The sequence below is a fragment of the Salmo salar genome, chromosome 29 (assembly GCF_965601325.2).
Source record: "Salmo salar chromosome 29, fSalSal1, whole genome shotgun sequence".
NCBI classification, from domain to species: Eukaryota; Metazoa; Chordata; class Actinopteri; order Salmoniformes; family Salmonidae; genus Salmo; species Salmo salar.
The window spans coordinates 37862501-37877789 of NC_138319.1; the positions used below are offsets into that span (position 1 = coordinate 37862501).

A 15289-nucleotide genomic window follows, 5' to 3' on the forward strand; every position below is an offset into this window, starting at 1 on the left:
CAGGGAGGAAGGCAGAGAGACAGGCCGCGGCTCACCGAACAGCTGGGGCTGGACACACTGCAAATCATCTAGAATATCATCTAGCTCTGATGACTAGAGGAGACACACACACACACACACACACACACACACACACCACACACACACACACACACACACACACACACACACACACACACACACACACACACACACACACACACGTGTTTAATACCAGTGACAAGGTATGGCGGGACTTCCTGACCCCAGCTCTTTCCTGTTTCCTGAGAAAATTAATGGCAGTTGACGTCAACCAATAAAATGTTATGATGCACCAACGCAAAAAAAATAAAAATACTAAATATACACAAGCGAATAGCTGCATGAAACTGACATATTTCACCTGCGACATTCATTCCTACACCAGACATCACAACGCTAGCAGGCAGCCCACCCACATGTAGACGACTCGTCCCCAATAGAAAACATCACTTACTTGTGTTGACTTCTATAAACTGACAACACGTAACCTTCTCGACGCAATTACTGAAGGCCATTTCCATCTCACATTCATACAGATAAACCGTAGCTACTTACTGTTAACAAAATGGCTGGTTCGTTGTGTCCATAAACGCGCTTGCGAACCGTTTCAGGGAACATGGCGTATAGGTCGCACGCCACCACTTCACAGTAGAGGCATTTGAACTTAATAATTTTTTTTGGGGGGGGGGTTCAAAAATGCCTTCTAGAACACGTGAACTTTCATGTGCATTAATAACAAACTTGTACGCCATTTGTAAATAGGAATAAAATTGTTAAATTAGGAGCCTAGTTGGGTTAGCCACGGAAAAAGACAGGAAGCTTCCCGCTAGCCATGATTGGCTGAGATAATGGATGGGCTGAACATGCCGAGAGATGAGTTGGGATTGGTCTGCCATGTAGCACCTTCTGTTTATAACATGAGCTGCTCAGTATGAGTAGATAATCCTAACGTTAAGCCACGGAGAACTGTCAAAGTGTTGCTACTGCTCTCAACAACAACGATGCCCCTGAATTTAGCAGGCGCTATCGACAAAGATCAGTGAGGAAAAAAGCGATGGGACTACTTTCTGCACACGATCAGTGTGAACTGGAGAGACTTGACAAACAACGTGGCCAACAAGCTGTAGCTAGCTACAATCCAAATGGAAAAGACAGGCTGCTGTGAAGCGTTGATCCATGAATACGGGTTGGAGTAGCTACATATTCAGATATGATACATTTCTCATTTTAAAATCAGAACGTCCTTTTCCTTGCAAGTTAAAGCATAACTGTTCGCTAGCTAGCAAACGTTAGCTTGCTAGCTCACTAGCTAACGTTATGTGTATGACTGTGTTGTAATATTACTCTACCGTTTAAACCTTCTGTATCCTGTGCATGTGACAAATAAACTTTGATTTTATTTGATATAGTGTGTGTTTACCAGAGACGGTAATGTGAAGAACAACATGACCTGAATAAAAGATTAGGATATAGGCCAAGGACAAGACAAAGTGTATTTTTCCCTGGAGTTTTTCCTTATTGTAGGCTACTACTTTCACCACTTTTAGTCTTGAAATCTTTGTTTACTACACTACCGTATTCACTCTGTTTAGCACATGGCCTCACATGTGAATTCTTAATGAGATAGGTGGGGCTAAGGCTTAAGAGGGTGTGAACGATGCTGAATGACAAAGAAGATCTCTCCAGTAGATGTCGCAAAAACATTCAAGGTCCATTTTCTCAAAAGTGACGTTACAAGTTGATCAACTTTCAAAGCAGAATGACTATCCCATTGGTCCTCAAATGCAGTGTAGGATCTACCATTTTGTAGCTCTGAGTCTCTACTTTTGCTACATAAGACAGAATAGAGCTGGTCAGTCACATTTACAACATTGTTCCATTACAATAACAAAAGCTGGTGCATGGGCTTGACTAGTCAGATTGGCTGGATTTGATCTACCATGGTGTTGAAGCTCCACTACGGTCCATGGTTCTGAAGCTCCACTACGGTCCATGGTTCTGAAGCTCCACTACGGTCCATGGTTCTGAAGCTCCACTACGGTCCATGGTTCTGAAGCTCCACTACGGTCCATGATGTTGAAGCTCCACTAGGGTCCATGGTTCTGAAGCTCCACTAGGGTCCATGATGTTGAAGCTCCACTACGGTCCATGGTTCTGAAGCTCCACTACGGTCCATGATGTTGAAGCTCCACTAGGGTCCATGGTTCTGAAGCTCCACTACGGTCCATGGTTCTGAAGCTCCACTACGGTCCATGATGTTGAAGCTCCACTAGGGTCCATGGTTCTGAAGCTCCACTAGGGTCCATGGTTCTGAAGCTCCACTACGGTCCATGGTTCTGAAGCTCCACTACGGTCCATGATGTTGAAGCTCCACTAGGGTCCATGGTTCTGAAGCTCCACTAGGGTCCATGGTTCTGAAGCTCCACTACGGTCCATGGTTCTGAAGCTCCACTACGGTCCATGGTTCTGAAGCTCCACTACGGTCCATGGTTCTGAAGCTCCACTACGGTCCATGATGTTGAAGCTCCACTAGGGTCCATGGTTCTGAAGCTCCACTAGGGTCCATGATGTTGAAGCTCCACTATGGTCCATGATTCTGAAGCTCCACTACGGTCCATGGTTCTGAAGCTCCACTACGGTCCATGGTTCTGAAGCTCCACTACGGTCCATGATGTTGAAGCTCCACTAGGGTCCATGGTTCTGAAGCTCCACTAGGGTCCATGGTTCTGAAGCTCCACTACGGTCCATGATGTTGAAGCTCCACTACGGTCCATGGTTCTGAAGCTCCACTACTAGGCCGATTTGCTTGTATGTTTGTTTAGTGGAGAATCTGATACTCTCCCTGTGATGAAGTCACCGCAATAAGCCGGTTATCATAACATCTGCCATTACCATTAGTATCTACACTACGCAACCAAAAAGTATGTGGACACCTGCTCGTCGAACATCTCGTTCCAAAATCATGGGCATTAATATGGAGTTGGTCCCGCCTTTGCTGCTATAAAAGCCTCCACTCTTCAGCCACAAGAGCATTAAGTGAGGTCAGGCACTAATGTTGGGCGATTAGGCCTGGCTCGCAGTCACCGTTCGATGAGATTGAGATCAGGGCTCTGTGCAGGCCAGTCAAGTACTTCCACACCGATCTCGATAAATCATTTCAGTATGGACCTCGCTTTGTAGCACTGGGGCATTGTCATGCTGAAACAGGAAAGGGCCTTCCCCAAACTGTTGCCACAAAGTTTGAAGCACAGAATCGTCTAGGATGTCATTGTATGCTGTAGCATTAAGATTTCCCTTCACGGCCTCCCACTGCAGCGCAGTGCTAGAGGCTTCACTACAGACCCGGGTTTGATCCTAGGATGTGAAGCAGCCGGCCGCGACCGGGAGACCCATAAGGTGGCGAAAAATTGGCCCAGTGTCGTCCAGGTTATGGGAGGATTTGGCCGGCAGGGATGTCCTTATCCCATCGTGCTCTAGCGACTCCTTGTGGTGGGCCGGGCGCAGTGCACGTTGACTTCGGTCGCCAGCTGTACAGTCTTTTCTCCGACACATTGGTGCGGCTGGCTTCCGGGTTAAGCGAGCAGTGTGTCAAGAAGCAGTGCGGCTTGGCAGAGTCGTGATTCAGAGGACGCATGGCTCTCAACCTTCACCTCTCCAGTAAGGCCATTTAAAAAAATAAGTAGGCAAGTCAGTTAAGAACAAATTATTATTTACAATGACAGCCTACCGGGGAACAGTGGGTTAACTGCCTTGTTCAGGGGCAGAACGACAGATTTTTACCTTGTCAGCTCAGGGATTCGATTCAGCAACCTTTCGGCTACTGGCCCAACACTCTAACCATTAGGCTGCCATTCTACTGCCTATGTTTGTCTATGGAGATTGCATGACTGTGTGAGCGATTTTATACATCTGTCAGCAACACGTTTGGCTTAAATAACCAAATTTACTTTTTTCTACATTGCAGAAAATAGTGAAGACATCAAAACTATAAAATAACACATATGGAATCATGTAGTAACCAAAAAAGTGTTTAACAAATCAAAATATATTTTATATTTGAGATTCTTCAAATAGCAACCCTTTGCCTTGATGACAGCTTTGCACACTCTTGGCATTCTCTCAACCAGCTTTATGAGGTAGTCACCTGGAATGCATTTCAATTAACAGGTGTGCCTTGTTAAAAGTTTATGTGTGCAATTTCTTTCCTTCATAATCCGTTTGAGCCAATCAGTTGTGTTGTGACAAGGTAGGGGTGGTATACAGAAGATAACCCTATTTGGTAAAAAACCAAGTCCACATCATGGCAAGAGCAGCTCAAATAAGCAAAGAGAAATGACAGTCCATCATTACTTTAAGACATGAAGGTCAGTCAATATGGAACATTTCAAGAACTTTGAACGTTTCTTCAAGTGCAGTCGCAAAAACCATCAAACGCTATGATGAAACTGGCTCTCATGAGAACTGCCACAGGAAAGGAAGAACCAGAGTTACCTCTGCTGCAGAGGATAAGTTCATTACAGTTACCAGCCTCACAAATTGCAGCCCAAATAAATGCTTCACAGAGTTCAAGTAACAGACACATCTCAACATCAACTGTTCAGAGGAGACTGCGTGAATCAGGCCTTTATGGCTGAATTGCTGCAAAGAAACCACTACTAAAAGGACACCAATAATAAGAAGAGACTTGCTTGCGCCAAGAAACACAAGCATTGGACATTAGACCGGTCGAAATTTGTCCTTTGGTCTGGAGATTTTTGGTTCTTTGTGAGACATGGTGTGGATGAACGGATGATCTCCGCTTGTGTATTTCCCACCTTGAAGCATGGAGGAGGAGGTGTTATGGTGTGGGGGTGCTTCGCTGGTGACACTGTCTGTGGTTTATTTAGAATTCAAGGCATACTTAACGAGCATGGCTACCACAGCATTCTGCAGTGATACGCCATCCCATCTGGTTTGGGCTTCGTGGGACTAACATTTGTTTTCCAACAGGACAATGACCCAACACACCTCCAGGCCGTGTAAGAGCTATTTGACCAAGAAGGAGAGTGATGGAGTGCTGCATCAGATGACCTGGCTTCCACAATACCCCGACCTCAACCAAATTGAGATGGTTTGGGATGAATCGGACCACAGAGTGAAGGAAAAGCAGCCAACAAGGTCTCAGCATATGTGGGAACTCCTTCAAGACTTTTGGAAAAGCATTCCAGGTGAAGCTGGTTGAGCCAATGCGAAGAGTGTCCAAAGCTATTTGAAGATTTTGTTTAACACTTTTTTGGTTACTACATGATTCCATGTGTGATTTCATAGTGTTGATGTCTTCACTATTATTCTACAATGTAGAAAATAGTAAAAATAAAGAAAAACCATTGAATGAGTAGGTGTTTTAAAACGTTTGACTGGTAGTGTATTTATCCAGCTACTGGTCACTATTACTCATGTTTCCATGTATATATTACCATTAGTATCTATCTATTTATCCTGCTACCAGTCACACTTCAGCCCTGTTTACGATATATATATATATATATATATCTTACTACCAGTCACTTGTATAAACCCACCTCAACCACTCCAGTACCTCTAAGGTACTGGCACAGATCTGTATATACAAATGTAGGATCTTAATTTGAGTCAGTTTGCTGCAGCAGGAAAAAAATCCTGCAGCAAGAGGAAATGTGAATTATTATGGAGATTATAACGGACATTTTTGTAGGGGTTTATACATTAATCGTTAGAGCATTTTAAGTCAATCTTCAAAGTGGAAATTACAAACTTTCGAAGTATTTTTAAAACTAAAATACACTACAAGTTTGCATTTCCTGTGCAGCAGCTAAAGTAATCAAATGAAGATCCTACATCTGTACTTGCATTCTTGTGTTTCTTTAAGTTATCGTAGTTCTTGTGTGGTTTTGATTCATACTTTTATATTATATTTTCTATACTATAATCAATGCATTGTTGGGAAAGAGCTTTCAAGGTAGGAATTTCACTCCACTGCATTTGTGGGGACTAACAAAATGTCCCCAGCTGGTCAAATTTCTGTTGGTTTACTATTCTGGACTTCTAGTCCTCACGAGTATAGTCTCACTCACACACACACACACACACACACACACACACACACACACACACACACACACACACACACACACACACACACACACACACACACACACACTTCCTTTCTTCCTCCAGCATGGATATTATAATTATGATGTATTATGATACAGGAGACAGGATGGTATTCATTACAACAACAACAAAAAATTATAGGACATTTCTGTCGCTCGGCCAAGCTGGCACAGGACCAATAGAAACACAGCTATGAGAATACTGTGGGTGTGTGTGTGTTTGTATTCACGCTAAAACGTTTAGATGATATCAACAGTGGATAATATCAGAGTAGAAATGGGAAGTCTGGACTTGTTGTTGGACTAACTGTAATACTGTTAGTTAAGTTTGTCCAGGATAGATTTAAGGCTGCAACATTAAGACTACATTACCCACAAACCCTTGCTGCGAACTCAATCCCCTACTACTCGCCTACACTTCCCAGCTAGCTTCGAACTCATTCACCCCAGTCTTTTCTCCGCACACAGCAGAAATAACAGGGGGAGTAGTCTACTGTACAAAGACAGAAAAACACACTTCCATATGAAAACAGAGTCTACGGCAGATCTCCCCCTGCTATTCTCTAATATAAACAACTATAGCTAAGGCTTTTTAAACATTGACTTAAGTTGCTCCACTGCTTAAGGCGAGAGAGACCTAGGGGGGGGGGACAGAGAGTAAATAAGCTGTAGTGTCTGAGAACCAACACGAGGAGGCAGCACACTAGCCATCCCTGTTACAGATCGGATCAGAGCCCAACATTCACCCACAGCACCGCTTTATACACGTAGTAGAGTAGGGATGAGTTGTGACAGACGAGCCCAGCCTCTATCCCAAATGACACCCTATTAACCCTACATAGTGCTATGGGACTTAAGTCAAATGTAGTGCACTATATATGAAATTATAAACTGGGTGGTTCGAGCCCTGAATGCTGATTGGCTGACAGCCGTGGTATATCAGACCATATACCACGGGTATGACAAAAAAACAGTTATTTTTACTGCTCTAATTATGTTGTTAACCAGTTTATAATAGCAATAAGGCACCTCTGGGGTTTGTGGTATATCGCCATTACACCATGCGCATAAGAACAGCCCGTAGTCATGCCTTATTGCTTAATTATGGTGCCATTTGTGTTGCAGAATAGTCACTAGACTGGCCCATAGTGAGAGGAGAGGGATCTGATGCCTGGAAAGAGGCGCTGGTGTTTCCACAGTCAAAACCGGCCTCTGGCAATAGTACACACACAACAACACGGCCACTTGGCTGCGTCCTCGGTGGGTAATTTCAAGTTGCTCTGTCCAGGACCCAGTCTTTTGGCTGTGTTTTCACACAGTGCGTGAGCAGTGCTGGCAGACAGGATATGGCAGGGAGAGAGGACCCTAATGAGGTCAGGGATGATGATGTCATTCTCCCCTCTCTCCCTCCCTCCCTCCCTCCCTCCCTCTCTCCTTAGTGAGCTATATAGTGTCATTTGGGACACAAACCATATCTAACATTAATGCTATTAATCCACGTAAGTCATTGAGAACAAACAGTATTTTAAACAACAAAGACAATCCTTTGAGGTTCCATGTCATCTGTTTTTATTTTATTTTAACTAGGCAAGTCAGTCAAGAACAAATTCTTATTTATAATGATGGCCTACCGGGGAACTGCATTGTTCAGGGGCAGAATGACAGATTTTTACCTTGTCAGCTCGGGATTTGACATTTCGGTTACTGGCCCAATGCTCTAACCACTAGCCTACCTGCCGCTGTTAATGATGGCCTTTGGTATCTACCGTCTAGTCTACCAGGGGAAATGGGATCTACCGTCTACCAGGGGAAATGGGATCTACCGCCTACCAGGGGAAATGGGATCTACCGTCTACCAGGGGAAATGGGGTCTACCGTCTACCAGGGGAAATGGGATCTACCGTCTACCAGGGGAAATGGGGTCTACCGTCTACCAGGGGAAATGGGATCTACCGTCTACCAGGGGAAATGGGATCTACCGTCTACCAGGGGAAATGGGATCTACCGCCTACCAGGGGAAATGGGGTCTACCGTCTACCAGGGGAAATGGGATCTACCGTCTACCAGGGGAAATGGGGTCTACCGTCTACCAGGGGAAATGGGGTCTACCGTCTACCAGGGGAAATGGGATCTACCGTCTACCAGGGGAAATGGGATCTACCGTCTACCAGGGGAAATGGGATCTACCGTCTACCAGGGGAAATGGGATCTACCGTCTACCAGGGGAAATGGGGTCTACCGTCTAGTCTACCAGGGGAAATGGGATCTACCGCCTACCAGGGGAAATGGGGTCTACCGTCTACCAGGGGAAATGGGATCTACCGTCTACCAGGGGAAATGGGGTCTACCGTCTACCAGGGGAAATGGGGTCTACCGTCTACCAGGGGAAATGGGATCTACCGTCTACCAGGGGAAATGGGATCTACCGTCTACCAGGGGAAATGGGATCTACCGTCTACCAGGGGAAATGGGATCTACCGTCTACCAGGGGAAATGGGATCTACCGCCTACCAGGGGAAATGGGATCTACCGCCTACCAGGGGAAATGGGGTCTACCGTCTACCAGGGGAAATGGGATCTACCGCCTACCAGGGGAAATGGGATCTACCGTCTACCAGGGGAAATGGGATCTACCGCCTACCAGGGGAAATGGGGTCTACCGTCTACCAGGGGAAATGGGATCTACCGTCTACCAGGGGAAATGGGATCTACCGTCTACCAGGGGAAATGGGATCTACCGTCTACCAGGGGAAATGGGATCTACCGCCTACCAGGGGAAATGGGATCTACCGTCTACCAGGGGAAATGGGATCTACCGTCTACCAGGGGAAATGGGATCTACCGTCTACCAGGGGAAATGGGATCTACCGTCTACCAGGGGAAATGGGATCTACCGCCTACCAGGGGAAATGGGATCTACCTTCTACCAGGGGAAATGGGATCTACCGTCTACCAGGGGAAATGGGATCTACCTTCTACCAGGGGAAATGGGATCTACCGTCTACCAGGGGAAATGGGATCTACCGTCTACCAGGGGAAATGGGATCTACCGTCTACCAGGGGAAATGGGATCTACCGTCTACCAGGGGAAATGGTATCTACCGCCTACCAGGGGAAATGGGATCTACCGCCTACCAGGGGAAATGGGATCTACCGCCTACCAGGGGAAATGGGATCTACCGTCTACCAGGGGAAATGGGGTCTACCGTCTACCAGGGGAAATGGGGTCTACCGCCTACCAGGGGAAATGGTATCTACCGTCTACCAGGGGAAATGGGATCTACCGTCTACAAGGGGAAATGGGATCTACCGTCTACCAGGGGAAATGGGATCTACCGTCTACCAGGGGAAATGGGATCTACCGCCTACCAGGGGAAATGGGATCTACCTTCTACCAGGGGAAATGGGATCTACCGTCTACCAGGGGAAATGGGATCTACCGTCTACCAGGGGAAATGGGGTCTACCGTCTACCAGGGGAAATGGGATCTACCGTCTACCAGGGGAAATGGGATCTACCGTCTACCAGGGGAAATGGGATCTACCGTCTACCAGGGGAAATGGGATCTACCGTCTACCAGGGGAAATGGGGTCTACCGTCTAGTCTACCAGGGGAAATGGGATCTACCGTCTACCAGGGGAAATGGTATCTACCGTCTACCAGGGGAAATGGGATCTACCGCCTACCAGGGGAAATGGGATCTACCGCCTACCAGGGGAAATGGGATCTACCGTCTACCAGGGGAAATGGGGTCTACCGTCTACCAGGGGAAATGGGATCTACCGCCTACCAGGGGAAATGGGATCTACCGTCTACCAGGGGAAATGGGATCTACCGTCTACCAGGGGAAATGGGATCTACCGTCTACCAGGGGAAATGGGATCTACCGCCTACCAGGGGAAATGGGGTCTACCGTCTACCAGGGGAAATGGGATCTACCGTCTACCAGGGGAAATGGGATCTACCGCCTACCAGGGGAAATGGGATCTACCGTCTACCAGGGGAAATGGGGTCTACCGTCTACCAGGGGAAATGGGATCTACCGTCTACCAGGGGAAATGGGATCTACCGTCTACCAGGGGAAATGGGATCTACCGTCTACCAGGGGAAATGGGATCTACCGTCTACCAGGGGAAATGGGATCTACCGTCTACCAGGGGAAATGGGATCTACCGTCTACCAGGGGAAATGGGATCTACCGTCTACCAGGGGGAAATGGGATCTACCGTCTACCAGGGGAAATGGGATCTACCGTCTACCCATGTTGTCATGTTGTCTGACCATTGTATAGATTGGGCTGGGCTGCCCTGGTATAAATCATTGGTCATGAGGCAAAAATGTCACCGGACTGCGGCTGACTGCCCATGTTGTCATGTTGTCTAAGCTCATATGAACCGAAGCTTGTGGTGATCGGTGGCATGTTATAGAGCCCATCCACCATGATGTAGGCTACAGGTCAGTCCTTCAGCTTCAACTAGTTGTGGAAGATACTGTCTCACTGACCTAGAACACGTGACTCTCTCATTCTAGAACACGTGGCTCTCCCATTCTAGAACACGTGACTCTCCCATTCTAGAACACGTGACTCTCTCATTCTAGAACACGTGACTCTCTCATTCTAGAACACGTGACTCTCCCATTCTAGAACACGTGACTCTCCCATTCTAGAACACGTGACTCTCCCATTCTAGAACATGTGACTCTCCCATTCTAGAACACGTGACTCTCCCATTCTAGAACACGTGACTCTCCCATTCTAGAACACGTGACTCTCCCATTCTAGAACACGTGACTCTCCCATTCTAGAACACGTGACTCTCCCATTCTAGAACACGTGACTCTCTCATTCTAGAACACGTGACTCATTCTAGAACACGTGACTCTCTCATTCTAGAACACGTGACTCTCCCATTCTAGAACACGTGACTCTCTCATTCTAGAACACGTGACTCTCTCATTCTAGAACACGTGACTCTCTCATTCTAGAACACGTGACTCTCTCATTCTAGAACACGTGACTCTCCCATTCTAGAACACGTGACTCTCCCATTCTAGAACACGTGACTCTCTCATTCTAGAACACGTGACTCTCTCATTCTAGAACACGTGACTCTCTCATTCTAGAACACGTGACTCTCCCATTCTAGAACACGTGACTCTCCCATTCTAGAACACGTGACTCTCTCATTCTAGAACACGTGACTCTCTCATTCGAGAACACGTGACTCTCTCATTCGAAAACACGTGACTCTCCCATTCTAGAACACGTGACTCTCCCATTCTAGAACACGTGACTCTCCCATTCTAGAACACGTGACTCTCCCATTCTAGAACACGTGACTCTCTCATTCTAGAACACGTGACTCTCTCATTCTAGAACACGTGACTCTCTCATTCTAGAACACGTGACTCTCTCATTCTAGAACACGTGACTCTCTCATTCTAGAACACGTGACTCTCCCATTCTAGAACACGTGACTCTCTCATTCTAGAACACGTGACTCTCCCATTCTAGAACACGTGACTCTCTCATTCTAGAACACGTGACTCTCTCATTCTAGAACACGTGACTCTCTCATTCTAGAACACGTGACTCTCTCATTCTATAACACGTGACTCTCATTCTAGAACACGTGACTCTCTCATTCTAGAACACGTGACTCTCTCATTCTAGAACACGTGACTCTCTCATTCTAGAACACGTGACCCTCTCATTCTAGAACACGTGACCCTCTCATTCTAGAACACGTGACTCTCTCATTCTAGAACACGTGACTCTCTCATTCTAGAACACGTGACTCTCTCATTCAAGAACACGTGACTCTCTCATTCTAGAACACGTGACTCTCTCATTCTAGAACACGTGACTCTCTCATTCTAGATTCTCTGATACTTTGGGATTTTGACAATGAGGACCTTTATCTAGTTCCCCAGTACTAGTCAGATTAACTTGTGGATATTATTCTAGTTCCCCAGTACTAGTCAGATTAACTTGTGGATATTATTTTTATGTCTCTGTGTGCAGTTGAGGAAGTTGCTAACTAGCTCTAGCGCAATGACTGGAAGTATTCCTTTATTAAATACCATTCATTCAACAACAAAAAAAACCGATGAAAATATCACTAATAGTTCATATTCATTCTGTCAACTTGTACACAAACCATACTGCTACTCATCCTTTACTTGCAATTCTGACTCATAAATGAGAGAAATCTCATGCCACCCACCTGCTCAGAGCGATCGTATCCTGCGTCCTGTTTCTCAGTCTTCACATCGAGGGGGTGTTTCATTTCTGTCTTTACCTCTCCTCCTCCCTCCATCCTAGCCTGCCTCTCTTTCATGCCCCCCTCCTCTTCATCCAGCAGGTACCTCAGCAGTGCGTTGTCCTTCTTCTTGGGACTCAAGGGCTCCTGTTTGGATGCGAGGTTCCCATCTGTACCCCCCTGGGTGTTGACGTTACCCCCATGCTCTCCCAGCTCCTTCCCAGTGGCCTCAGCGGTGAGCTTGGCCAGGTCGACGGGGGAGGTGCTGTTCTGGAGCAGCCTGTGGAGTATTTTGTGTTTCTCCTTTAGGGATGTACCGTGGCCCTCGGGGGCCCCTGCACCATGAGGGCCCCCCAGCCCTGACGAGGGGTCCTTGGGGTCTCCTCCTCCGTTGGGAGACGAGGGGGTGTCGAGGGGTTCGGACTTGGTGGTGAGGAGTTGGAGTAATTTGGTGTGGCCCTTGTTGTCGTGGAGGACCCGGTTCTGCGCGTTGGGGCCTTCGTTTGAGCCGTCCCTCTCCTGTTTGACGTCACCGTGGTTACCGCTGCTACCGTTCCCGTCAGTCTGTCTGTCCATCTGTCTCTGGTCATACTGTCCACCCTGACCCTGCTCTCCGTGAGGATCCGTGTTAGCGCCGCCGCCAAGCTTCGACATCATGTGAGGGTTGACCCCTGCCCCCATCGTGACTCCGACTGGCGACCCCATCATCTTCCTGTCCGGTGACCCCAGGGTGTGAGAATGCCCCCCGGCGCCATGAATGTGTGGGTGCACGCAACCGCCGTGTCCGACCCCGTGACACTCACTCAGGGCCTGCAGGGCCGACAGAGAACTACTGGTGTAGCTGTTAGCAAGACTGTTAGCCGCAGGACCGCTACCTCCTACTCCAACACCTGTTCCAGACCCACAAATCCCCACAGGGGAGGGCGAGTGCAGGCATGGGGCCACGCGAGGGCTCCCTGCCATCCCTGGACTCGCCCGGTGCCTAGGGGACAGCATCGAGTTCTGTTGCCCCAGATGGGGGCCTCCAGCTGGGCTAGGGCTGCCTCGAGACGGGCTGCTCATCCTCCAGCTGGCCCCTTGCTGGTGGGGATGGTTGGGTGGGTTCATGCCCATGCCGCCCTGCATCCCTCCGGGGTAGCCCATGGGCTGGGGAGGGCAACCGTAACGGTAGCCCTGCATGTGTCCAGACCCGGACCCCATGGGTCCGAGCCCTGGTTCTCTGGACACTGGACCTCCATGAGGAAGGGAGAAGGGCGTGCTGTTAGAGCTGATCGTGGTGTCCTGTCCCTGGGGCACCAGACCAGATATTGTCCCCGGGGTTGGAGGTGTCATTGAGGGGTTGGGGGCCATTGGTTTGGGGCAGGGGCCCATCCCTGTCCCCTGCTGGCCCTGTCCACCGGGCCCCATATCCTGACCCGGCCCCATACCACGCTCTCTGGGGATAACACACAGGATACAAGAGGTGGAGGTTACACACACAGAGCAGTAACACACACACACACACAGAGCAGTAACACACACACACAGAGCAGTAACACACACACACAGAGCAGTAACACACACACACACACACACACACACACACACACACACACACACACACACACACACACACACACACACACACACAGAGCATTAACACACACACACACACACACACACACACACACACACACACACACACACACACAGAGCAGTAACACACACACACACACAAACACAGAGCAGTAACACACAGAGTAGTAACACACACACACAGAAAGCAGTAACACACACACACACACACACACACACACGCACACACACACACACACACACACAGAGCAGTAATACACACACACACACAGAGAAAGCAGTAACACACACACACACAGAGAGAACGCAGTAACACACACACACACACACACACACACAGAGAGAAAGCAGTAACACACACACACACAGAACGCAGTAACACACACACACACACACACACACACACACACACACACACACACACACACACACACACACACACACACACACACAGAGAACGCAGTAACACACACACACACACACACACACACACACACACACACACACACACACAGAGAGAACGCAGTAACACACACACACACACACACAGAGAGAACGCAGTAACACACAGACACAGACACACACAGACACACACACACACACACACACACACACACACACACACACACACACACACACACACACACACACGCACACACACACACACACACAGATAAAGCAGTAACATACCAGAGCAGTAAAACACACACGGACAGAAAGAACATTAAATTATCTGGCAACAGCTCTGATGGACATTCCTGCAGTCAGCATGTCAATTACACGCTCCCTCAAAACTTCAGACATCTGTGGCATTGTGTTGTGTTACAAAACTGCACATTTTAGAGTGGCCTTTTATTGTCCCCAGCACAAGGTGCACCTGTGTAACGGTCATGCTGTTTAATCAGCTTCTTGATATGCCACACCTGTCAGGTGGATGGATTATCTTGGCAAAGGAGAAATGCTCACTAACAGAGATGTAAACAAATTTGTGCTAAACTTTTTAGAGAAATAATCTTTTTGAGGGTATGGAACATTTCTGGGATGTTTTATTTCAGCTGATGAAACATGGGACCAACACTTTATATGTTGTGTTGATGTTTTGTTCAGTGTATAATATGTATATGAAGCCTCTGGGGCAAGAACGGGTCTATACTCACTACACACACTATACACCCTAAACCCTAATGTTAACCACTCACTCACACACACTGTCACACCCTAAACCCTAATGTTAACCACTCACTCACACACACTGTCCCACACCCTAAACCCTAATGTTAACCACTCACTCACACACAC

The 15289-nt window shown here is 47.6% G+C and overlaps 1 protein-coding gene across 1 annotated transcript in view; it reads right to left on the reverse strand.

The window, feature by feature from the left end:
- LOC106591314 (nuclear receptor coactivator 2) overlaps positions 1-15289 on the reverse strand; it is a 168327-nt gene that overhangs the window by 30249 nt on the left and 122789 nt on the right. Inside the window, 2 exon segments of the mRNA XM_082970808.1 lie at positions 1-93; positions 12380-13850. The exon segment at positions 1-93 is cut by the window's left edge and continues 103 nt beyond it. Of these exon segments, the coding sequence (XP_082826934.1) occupies positions 1-93; positions 12380-13850 (1564 nt within the window).